Source organism: Mesoplodon bidens (genome assembly GCF_964165515.1).
Source record: "Mesoplodon bidens genome assembly, chromosome: 2".
Taxonomy (NCBI): Eukaryota; Metazoa; Chordata; class Mammalia; order Artiodactyla; family Ziphiidae; genus Mesoplodon; species Mesoplodon bidens.
The window spans coordinates 164,335,338-164,346,551 of record NC_138177.1 but is presented as its reverse complement, the minus strand read 5'-3'; the positions used below and the strand labels follow the sequence as shown (position 1 = coordinate 164,346,551).

Here is an 11,214-nt window from a genome sequence, read left to right as displayed (position 1 = left end):
TATCTTGATATATATTAATATATTCTTTTGTAAAATATTCTTTTCTATTATGGTTTATCATAAGATATTGAATATGGTTCTCCATTTTTTATTCTTAACTTCACATTTTTTTTTAGAGAGGCCTCCAAATAATCTTTAGGCCCCAGAATCCTAGACCTGCCCACTGGGTCCTGAATTTACCCAACTGTAAAGATAGAGTAAAGGCTGTGAAGGGTCTTTACAGGAGTGAAGATGATCTCTTTTAATCCTCTCAAAGGCACTGAGAGGAACACAACCACCCCCCCGCCTCAGAGCTGACCCCCATGTGCCCAAAGCAGCCCCCCTATGACAGGTTCCCTTCCGCAGCCTGGGCGGCTGGGCTCTACACCACCCCAGCAGCTCTATGACCACAAGGTGGCGGCAGACACCATCTTTCCTTCTCCATGGAGCCTGCGCCTTCCAGATTCCTGGCCCCAAACAGCCAGAATCTTAGCCTTCCCACCAAACACCTCCGTCGGCTCTTTCCTGCCCTCTCAGTAAACGGGGAGTGCTGCCTTCAAGTCCTGGCCTTGCCACTGGCTGTGTGATCTCAAATAGGTCACTTCACCTCTCCCAGATAAAATAGGGGGATCTCATGGGAACAGGTTAGTGAAGTACCTGGCAGATATATAAAAAGCCAATCATTGGCAACCACTGCTGTTTGAATAGGGACTTCTGGAGATGGCACCTTCCCTGGCAAGGGGCTCTCCTGGCAGGATTGGCCCCCTCCCCACACTAGCAAAGCTGGGCAGCAGGGCCTTCAGAGACCTTCGGTGTTTATTGGTGGGCACCCTCGGTGCCCACACATGCATCCCTCCCTGGACTGGGGCATCTGACTCGGCTTTTTCTCCACCCCTACCAACCCCCATCTCTCCCTTGGAGGGGGCTCTGCAGCGTCTTGCCCACCCTGATATCATCCTGGGGATCTGCCTCAGGCTTCAAATGGATCCTCCTGGGGAGGGTTCCTTGAACCACTTCTCACCAGTTCTCTCTCTCTCCACCTCAGATGTCCCCCAAGTGACTGCCACACCCCAGCCAGCACGTGGCTGTCTCTACCTCAAAGCCTCCCTGGCTGATCCCCAAATGTCAGTATCTGCCCTCTCCCCCACCACCTGCCCTGCTCTTTTTGTAAAACAAATATTTACTTATTTATTTATTTGGCTGCGCCGGGTCTTAGTTGCGGCATGCAGGATCTTAGTTCACCGACCATGGAGCGAACCCAGACCCCCTGCATTGGGAGCACAGAGTCTTAGCCAGTGGACCACCAAGAAAGTCCCACCTGCCCTGGTCTTAACCTGGCATTCAAGGCCTTCCACTATGTGGTCGCACAATTCACTCTGTGCTCCAAATATACCAGACCATTTTCTGTTCCCAAAGTACACCTTCACTATTCAACTTCCAGGCCTTTGTGCAGGCTGTCCCTCCCCCTGGAATGCCCTCTTCCATTTCCATATAGAAAATTCATCCTTAAAAGTCTAGCTGGAAGGTCACCTTTTCTTTTTTTTTTTTTTTTTTTTTTTTTGCAGTACGCAGGCCTCTCACTGTTGTGGCCTCTCGCAGGCTCAGTGGCCATGGCTCACAGGCCAGCCACTCCGCGGCATGTGGGATCTTCCCGGACCGGGGCACAAACCCGTGTCCCCTGCATCGGCAGGTGGACTCTCAACCACTGTGCCACCAGGGAAGCCCTGGAAGGTCACATTTTCCAGGCAATCTTCCCTAATTCCTCAGATGGGATCCTTTTTCTTTTCTGGGCTCTGGGTATACAGTTACTTTAGGGCCTTCATCACAGGAGGCCGTGAATTACAACAGGAACATCCATTATATATGGAGAGCAACTTTCAGTTTACAAATGGCAATCCTGTCTAACACCCTAGAGTCATGATGTCCTGGAGTCAGGAGAGTGAGGTAATGGCAGGATGAGTGCCATTACCTCATTTGACTGTTGAGGAGACAGGCTAGGAGAGAAATATGACTGGCCAGGTCATACACCCGCCCTGTGAATGGTGGAGTCAGGATTCAAACCTGCAGCAGATTCCAGCCACATCCCCTGCCTCAGGCCGGAGCTTCCCACTCTGTCTCCATCATTCCTGTGGCCTGGTCTTGTGACACCCTTCCCCAGTTAGACTAGGTACTGGTCAGTTCTGAATAATGTGTTCAATTAACTTTTGTTGAAGGAACAGACGCTCCCATATCGGCCCTGCCCCATCCCCTGGCCTCATATCACCCAACTCAAGACCCAATCAGGGCTGATGGCAGAGCCCAGGCTCTGGCAGGATAGGGAGTTGGCTGGAGGCCCAGGCAACGCAGGAGGAGGGGGAGACACAAACAGGTTCCTTCCCCCAAGCTTATCAGTCCCCCACAGGCCCCAGGCAAACTCGGTGCTCAGCCTGGGGAAGAGATCTGCCCCCCACCTGTAACCTTCATGCCTTCTATTACGAGCTGTGTGACCTTGGCTGTCGCTTCTGCTCTCAGACCCTCTCTAGAACACTTTTGGCTGTAAGGACTCAATGGGATCAAATGAGAGAATGCACATAAAATAATAGTGATCGCCTCCTCGGGAGGCCTCCCCCACAGGGATCATCTCAGGGAACAAATTACTCCCTGAGTCAGGGGAGGGAGGTGGAGACTTCACAGGCAGGGGCAGTGGGGCAGGGGGCCCGAAGTCCAGGCAGTGACAGCACCCAGCCATCCCACCCCCCACACAAGTGCACAAGTCACCTCAACAGGAAACCCAGGCTGTCTAGGCAGAGGGGGCCCTGGGCAGGGCAGACTTCTCTAGGGCCCCAGGGCCTGGTGGGAGGTGGGACCGGGGTGGGGGGGGAACCAGTTTATATGACACAGAGAGAGACAAACACAGAGTCACACCCTCTGTGCAAACTCACCAACAAGGGCACACTGTCACACCCATAAATGCACCCCGCCCCCAATACACAGAGATGAGAGACACACACAAGGTCAAGATCACAAGCACACTTCCACATAGACGTCCCACGCACAAACTCGGAAACACAGAGGCCTCCCCCACCACACACGCATTCCCAGGCCCACACAGTTATCAGGCCAGGGCAGGCGCTGGCGTTGCTGAGTCACCCCCAGGCAGCTCCTGCCTAGCAGAGGAGGAGCCAAGTGCCAGCCCCAAGTGCCAGGGGGCGGGGCCTGCGGCAGCTCCTTAGAATAGCCTAGTCTGGGCCGCTGCGGGATTCTCCTCGCCCGGCTCCTTCGATTGAGGGGCAGAGAAGAGGGGGGTGTAGGGGGAGGAAACCACTTTTGCCGAGGCTAAATCAAGGCATTCACAGCCTGCTTTCTCCCGGGTGAATGAATACATGTGGGAGCAATTAAAAACTAACATTGGGGCTTCCCTGATGGTGCAGTGGTTGAGAGTCCGCCTGCCGATGCAGGGGACACGGGTTCGTGCCCCGGTCCGGGAGGATCCCGCATGCCGCGGAGCGGCTGGGCCCGTGAGCCATGGCCGCTGAGCCTGCGCATCCGGAGCCTGTGCTCTGCAACGGGAGAGGCCACAACAGTGAGAGGCCCGCGTACCGTAAAAAACAAACAAACAAAAAAAACAACTAACATTGGTTCCATTACCGGGTATTTGCTTGTGTATTTTCACATACTCTCATTTAGTTTTCGAAACAGCTGTATATGAAGTTGGGGCTATTATTAATCCAGAGGGAAAGTGATTTGCCCAGAGGTACGAAGCTGGTAAGATGAAGAGCCTAGACTCGATTGCCTCCAAATCCCAAACTCGTAACACTGGGCAATACCACCTGGTGGGCAGGTGAGAATGTGGACAAGTGAAAGGTGCCTCAGTAGGCTTGGGAACCTGTGTGTGTGTGTCAGCTTTCCCTGTGGGGTCCACTGGACGAAGAACTGAAAGGGTCTCAAGTGTCCAGATTTCTGGTTAAAGGAGCTAGAGATTCTGTGGTGCATTGGAGCCTGTGCACCTTTATCAGAAAGCAACCCTCAGATCTAGGGTCTTTCTCTGCTAGACTGTGAGCCTCTTGAAGGCGGGGACCAGGGCCCTAAAAACTAAAACAAGACTTGGCTCAGAGGAGGCTTCAGTGAATTTGGGGGAGCAAACCATGAATTTATAACTTTGATATAACGTTAACATCAATAATCATAATAAAGGCTAACACTTTTTGGATGCTTACCCTGAGACTGGCACTGTTCTTAGTACTTTACATGGATTATTTCATTTAATGACACAGCTTGTAAGTAGCAGTGTTGGGTTCTGAGACTAAGGCAGTCTGATTCCAGAGTCCATCTAATAGGAAGACCACTGAAGTCATAGGAAGTCACTAGTCCTCAGTGAGCTTCAGTATGCTCCATTTGCCCCCAGAAGTGATTAGCTCTCCATGGCTCTCCAACCTGAAATATCCTATGATTTTATGATTCTTTGATTCCTCAACATGGAAGAGGGATTAGGTTTGTTCTCTGTGGGCAGGACTCCTAAAGGGCAGAGCTGGCCTTAATTTTAGGCAGAGCTTTTGAAGTCTCAGGACGTTTTTAAAATGAAGGAGGCCTGACTGGTAGGTGGTAAGCTTCCTGTCATTGGAAGTATGTGAGAACAGGTCTGAAATGAGGTAAAGAGGGGAGGGGACTTGGACCAGTGACTATGTAAGCCCCTTCCAGCGCTGATGGGATGGACAATCAGGAGGGGGAAAGTCTCTGAGTGGCAAGATGGGGATGAAGGGAGAACCCACATTTACTGAACGCCACCAACTGTGTGCCAGACCTGCCCTTGACACTTAACATATATCGCTAATTCTCAGGAAAACATTGTAAGATTTATAGTTGAGGAAATTCAGATTCAGAGAAGTGACTCGCTCGAGGTCACACAGGTGGGACAAGTCACCAAGGGGCCCTCGCCAGGGTCACTTTCCTAGGTCCCTTATGACCTATCTCCCAGCCTTGAGGGTAGCACCACGTGGCAAATTGCACCATACTTTCGCCATATGACGTCAGACACCACACCAGCCAATCCAGCAGCTCTCTGCCCGACCCTCCCCAGACCCAAAAGGTCAGCACCCTGCCGCCCAGAGCTAGGCGTCCGGTCACGCCGCACCTGCAGCCCCCGCCCCTTCCCGGTTGCGACGCTCACTGTGCCTGGCTCTTTCCCCCACACCGCCCCACTGACTGGCAGGTGCCTGCGCCAACCAGAAGGCGCCCCGGGTCGGGGGCGGGGCCTCACGCCGGAGTTGCCCTGTCAGTGCAGGTGGAGGCCCCCGGCGGGGCAAAGTGGCAGGAACCTCTTAAAGGGCGAGAGTGGCGGAGGGCGAGAACGCGGCCCGGCCCGGCCCAGCCAGGTCCCCGCCCCATCCGGCCCAGGTGAGCCCGGACCGCCTGGGGGCGACCCCGGGAGGGACGGGGTGAGAGATGGATGGACCCACTCCCTAGGGCCCGGGCCGTCCCACGGGTGGGGGAGAGATCTGGTCCTAGGGGTCGGGATCGGGGGCTCTAGGGGTCCCGGGTTCCAAGTTCCGAACTGGGGGTCCAGAGGGGCCTGGGCGTCTCGAAGTTCGGAGTGCGGGGAGGGGCAGGGGCGACGGGAAGGGGGTCCGAGAGCTCGCGTCCGGAGATGGACTCTTGACGCTGGCGGTCCCGGTCTTGTCTGAGTCGGGGGTCCCGGGTTAGGTGCCGGCGGGCGTGTCTCTAAGGAGTGCTGCAGCCCAGCTCTCCCCCCCAGCCCCGCCCTGTCGGGCCCCGAGTGCTCCTGCCGGGCCAGCTGCCGCGCCGGCAGAGCGGGCGGGCGGGCGGCGTGCAGCGGGAGGGGGCACCCGGGCCCAGGGCCCCGCGCCCCGCTCCGGCCCTTACGTAACTGACTTTGAGTTTCCGGACTGAGGGACCCGTGAGCTGGGGCGCAGGCTCTGCCCGCCAGGGTGGCTCTCCGGTCGCCGCCCTGGACGCACACGCTCCCTTCCAGGCTTGGTCTAGGGGACTTCTCTCTGTCTCCAGTCGGCCGGGTCTCTGTCGTGCTCTGGTTCCTGCTTGCCCGCGGTTCCCTGTGTCTCTCATCTCCTCTGTGTGGCCCAGTCGCTCCCTGTCCCTGTCCTCTGTCTTTCTTCGAGAGTTTTCTGCCCTCGCCTACACTTTCCTATCCTACCCCCAAAGAGAGACCCCACCTCTTTGGGGGTAGGATAGGACTTCTCCCCTCTAGCAAATTGAGGGCCGGGACTTGTCCAGACTGACCTCAGCCCTAGCTTGCCCCAGAAGGAGGGAGGGGAGGACTACTCCGTGGGACTGGGGGAGGTTACTCCGAGGCCCACAGCTTCTTCAGGGAGGCAGTGGCTGAATGTGACCCCCTTAAGTTCCCGGATTAGGGCTGAAGGCAGACCCCTCTCTGCTTCTGGAGTCCTTTTCTCCAGGAGGAGGCTTGGGGAGAGGCTGACCTGGGCTTGGGCTTAGGGAAGCTGGGAGTCCCTGTGAGAACTGCCTGGTATCAGGTCAGGGTAGCTGCTCAGCTACTGAAGGGAAGAGGGTGGGGCCGGGGAGGGGCCAGAGCACTGGCACAGAGCCCCTGAGGTTACTGCATGCTCCCAACTTCACCCCAGTTACAGGCCTGGGGACTGGCGTGGGCAGGCGATCAACAGGAGGAGGCCAGAGGACTTTTGCATGGGGGGCGGGGGAGGGTGGAGATAGAAGTGACAGACTCTCAGGTCTAAGGAGCACTTACTGGGATCACTCCCTGCCTTCAGGTCCCTTCTGAGTGTCAGAGAGACAGACACCTCAGAAATAGCTCCTGTACCTGCTGCGGTGGGGTGCATGTAAACAAGGTGTTAATAGCAACTATGAGGTGGTAATTGTTAATTCTGACTAGGAATGGGGGAGGAGAGACTTTGCAGAGGGGGTGGAAGTGTTGGGAAGAAGGGCATCCAGAAGCTGTAGGGAGCAGAGAGGAGGGACAGGAGGGGACTTCTGGTACCCTGTAGGCTTTACATGCAGCAGAACTGGGTTTGAATCCTGGTCCTGCCACTTCCTTGCTATGTGACCTTGCATGAATCACTTCACCTCTCTGAGCCTCAGGTTCCTCCTTAGTCAATAATCCAGATCTTACGGGCATTAGCAGAATCAAGTGAGGCAAAGCATGTGCAGTGACCAGAATGGTAACTGTTCTGGGAACAGGCCAACAGGAGTGTTTTAAGAAGGGAATAGAGTGAGGAAGCCCTGAGGTTTCCTCTGGGTATAGGAGAGACAGGCAGAGCCTGCCAGTTCCTAGCAATGTGGGATGCAGGTGGAGTGCCTGGGTGTGTGGGTGACACGCATGTGTTTCCTGCTCAGCCCATCCCTGAACTGCCTAGACCAGGCTGGTCTCCCTCCTGAAGGCCCCAGGTGCCAATAGAAGCCCCCAGGCTGCCCCACTCCGTAGGCCAGTGGGGGTGGGGCCCCTAGCAGGGCAAGGCCAGCACCCCCTTTGCAGAGTGGACCCTGGCAGGGAGCCTGGCTGACTCTGCTGGGCAGGAACCTCCCAGCCTGGCTGGGAAGATGCTGATACAGTACAGGCCTCTGGAGGCCCAGAGCTCTGCTGGCTGGAGTTGGGTACAGCTGATAGGACCTGAGACAAGAAGCGGGCTGTGGTGGAAGTGAGGAAGGGAGATGCAAGGAGAGACCTCTGGAGCCTGAGCAGAGCTGTGGAACCAAAGAGTAATTTCATGTGGTTATTCCCTAAGCCTTTCCTGAGCACCTACTGTGTGACATATATGGGTCAGCTGGCCAAAGAGCTGAATAGGATACCCATGAAAGACTCACCATAGAGGTCATGGTGGCCTGAGATTTGTTGGGGATTTGCAGAGTGGACCTTTATGATAGTCCCCTGGGTGATGGGGCATTCAGAATTTCCCCAGGGCCTAAGATTCTGATGTTTATTAATGGGGCAGGATTCCACTCCCTGATAGTCTGTGGACAGTCACTTTTCTCCCTGGGTCTCAGTTTCTCTTTCTGTGAAATGAGAAGGGCAGATGAGCCTAGAGTCTCTAAGGATCTTCCGGCGCCTGTTACTACGGCCTCCGGTACCTGGTTTGGGACTACCCTCACCCCACATGAGGGGAGGGGGAGAGAATGGGGCAAGGGCAAGGTTGAGTGTGATGGGCCCCCAAGTCCTGTTCTTGGCCTGTGTTCTCGAATCACAGTTGGAACTGCACCTCTTGAGCACTTACTGTGCATGGTGCTCTGTGCCAAGCCTTTAATATGCAACATTATGTATTCCTCATAATTCTTACATCCTCGTGAGGGAATAGGTATTATCCCTATTTCACAGGAGTTCAGGGAGTGAATTGACTTGACCAAAGTCACACAGCTAGGAAGTGGCTGGGCTGGGATTCTAAGCCAGGTCTGTCTGCCTCCAAAGCCCAGACTCAGCTAAAAGGGGGAGACTCCACCCTGTAGGTACTGAGGTGCCCACATTGCTTAGCCCTTACCTGCAGAACCTGCCTGACCCCTGCTGGGTGAGCTCAGAGCTCTGGGATGTTCAGGCTGGGGAGGTGGGGGACAGGCTCTGTGGGTGCCCACTGGTTCCTGTGAGGGGGGAAAGAAGCAGAAGCAGCAACTTGAGGGTCAGGGCCTCACAGGGAGTTTCTCCAGAGGGCCAGCCCCACCAGCCTATGCTCAGTGCAAGAGCTGGGCATTGAAAGGCAACCCAGGGTATGTGGCCAATTTGGACGTCAGTTTCTCCATCTGTAAAGCATGGGTTTAGAGTAGTTGAGTACAGACATTCCTTGGCCTGTGGGTGAGTGGCTGAGGTTGGTGATGAGGTCAAGGGTTAGAGGAGGGGTTGGGTAGTAGTGGCTGAGCCTGCGGAGGGAGAATTTGGGTCAGGAGCAGCTTGGATCCTGGGCTGGCTGTTTGACAGCAACTATTTTAGATGAAGGGACTGATGTTGGAGAGGTTCAAAGGCTTGTCTGGGGCTGGACAGCTAGTATGGCAGAGACTGAAGGGCAAAATGGAAGGGAAGACCTGGAGAACAAAATCCAGGCAGATGCCAGTTGGAAGCCTGGCTTGACCACTTAACTAGTCTTGGAGATGTGAAGTGAGCGGACAAAAACACAGAGAGGAGTCCCTTCGCCTCACTGTCCTCATCTGTAAAATGGTAATAGTAAAAATTTTGCCTTTGTCCACTTCCGGGGTTACTGTGAAGGTCAAAGGAGATGAGGCATTTGTGGAATCAGGTGAGAATGTGGGTGCTGGTTATTTTTCAGTCCAAAGCTGCACTTCTGGGTGTGTGTTTGTGGGGAGGGAGCATTTCTGACAGCAACTCTGCTGAGATGCTTTACCCTGGGGTGATGCACTGGAGAACAACCTTAAGAATGTCACCACTATTTATTGAGTAATTTGTTACCATACACCAGGCACTGGGCTCAGAGCTTCACCTCTCATTGTCTCCTTTAGTCTCTACCTTCTCAGGTAGATGGTGGCCTGACCCACACCAGATCTCTCTGAAACCCATCCCTGTGATAACAGTAGCTAACATTTATGAAGTTTGCTGTGTTACTGTGTGCCAAGCATTGTTCAAAATGTTTTACATATATGAACTTACTTAATCTTCACAACAACCCTGGAGGTGGGTACTAATAGTTTCTGCATTTTACAGATGAAAATCTGAGACACAGAGAAGTCAAGAAATAGGCCCAATGTCACCAAGCTAGTACATGGTAGAGCCAGGGTGTGACCCCAAGTTTGCAAGTCTCCTCCTTGAAGCACTCATCACAGTTGTAATTCAGTTATTATTTATAAGATTGCTTCCTCACTGACTGTAGGTTCCATGAGGGCAGGGACCAACACCTGGCACACAGTAGGTACTCAGCTGATGTTTGTCCACAGGGATCCTGCTGCCTCCAGTGGGCTGGGCCCATGGAGACCCGATGAGCTCAGGGTAGATTATCAGATTATCAGACTGCTGACTAAGACGGTATCTGCCCCTAAGAGCCCCGGAGGCAGAGGGAAGGGCAGGGTTCCCCCCAGCCCACGGGCCCAGGCTCAGGCCAGAGGGGCCCCAAAGACTTGTTTGTTGGCTGTGCTTGTATCTCACTGCTGTCCTTTGCTTCCATGTGCCACTGCGGCGATGACTCCACGGCTTCTCCCCCAATGGCTGCGTGACCCCATGGCTGCTTCTGGGTGAGTACTGGTTTGGCTAAGTAACTGCCCCATGGGCTTTATTCTAATGTGCGTCCTGTGGCTCTGAGGCCACTGGGAGGTGTAAAGGGAGGCCCGGGGTGGGGGAGGAAGAGCTGAGGGAAGATCCTAACTCTGAAGTTAGGATCCTATCACAACCAGCTGACTTCTTTCCAGACTCCTGACACACTGATGCAGTGATTTTTGCATCTGGTTTTAGCCACTGATGGGTGGCTCTTTGCGTCTCCGTTTTGCATCTGTAAAGTGGGAATATTAACACCTACCTGACACAAGTTATGTTTATTCTTTTATTCTCGTAAGCCCCACGAGGGCCAGGATGTTTGTTCACCTGTGCACTGCTGTATCCCAGCACCGAGCATAGAGTTGATCGTAGTAGGTATGCAATGAATATTTCTGAATGAAAGAAAATATGAACTCAGCATCACTATGCACCCGTCATTGTGCTGTGTATTGGATTAAATGGCTAATGCATATGAAGTGCCCAGCCTTATAGGGGCTCAGTGAGCATGAGTCCCCTCTTTGCTCCCAAGATTGTGCATTCCTTGGGGGCCAGGTCTCTGTTAAGTGAGCTCTGGGTCCTCTGAACTGAGTGTGGGATCAAGTACCAAGGAGGCATCAGTCAGCAGAGAGATGGGCCTAGGCAGCGAGACTCAGGGCCTCTGCTTAGGCCTGGGGAAGGAGTGGCAGAGCCTCTGGATTTCATCAGAAGGGTGGGGCGGCTGGGGAGGTCTGGGGCTGAAGGAGGAAGGGATGAGGAGGGACTCTGCCTCCTAGGACTGCCACTTTCCTAGCTGTGTGATCTTGGATAAGTCACTAACCTCTCTGAGTCTTGGAGACCTCATCTGTGACATGCATATCATAGCACTTGCCCCACACGGGCGTGGGAAGGAGCCAGTGAGAAGTGCGGGCCACAGGGCCCTGCTTGGTAACTGTTGGTTTTCTTCCAGGCCTGGGCTCGTTCTGGGAGAGGACTAAGTAAAGTGTTCCTCTTTTTGGCTCCTTTCTCCTACTTTTAACTTCCCACCTGGGTGGAACTAGAATCTAGGAGTCAGGAACCCCAGACTC

General features: G+C 54.2%; 1 protein-coding gene across 17 annotated transcripts in view; it reads left to right on the top strand.

The window, feature by feature from the left end:
- Positions 1-5,263: 5,263 nt before the first annotated feature.
- The window catches only part of EPB41 (erythrocyte membrane protein band 4.1), a 207,104-nt gene continuing 201,153 nt past the window's right edge, over positions 5,264-11,214 (top strand). For 16 of the 17 annotated variants that reach the window (XM_081217501.1, XM_081217500.1, XM_081217496.1 and 13 more), the window contains exon 1: positions 6,108-10,131. In XM_081217501.1, coding sequence (XP_081073627.1) covers positions 9,779-10,131 — 353 coding nt within the window. In that variant the 5' untranslated portion in view covers positions 6,108-9,778. Of the gene's footprint in view, positions 5,353-6,107; positions 10,132-11,214 lie in introns of those variants that run through there. The other variant, XM_081217497.1, reaches the window with a different exon arrangement.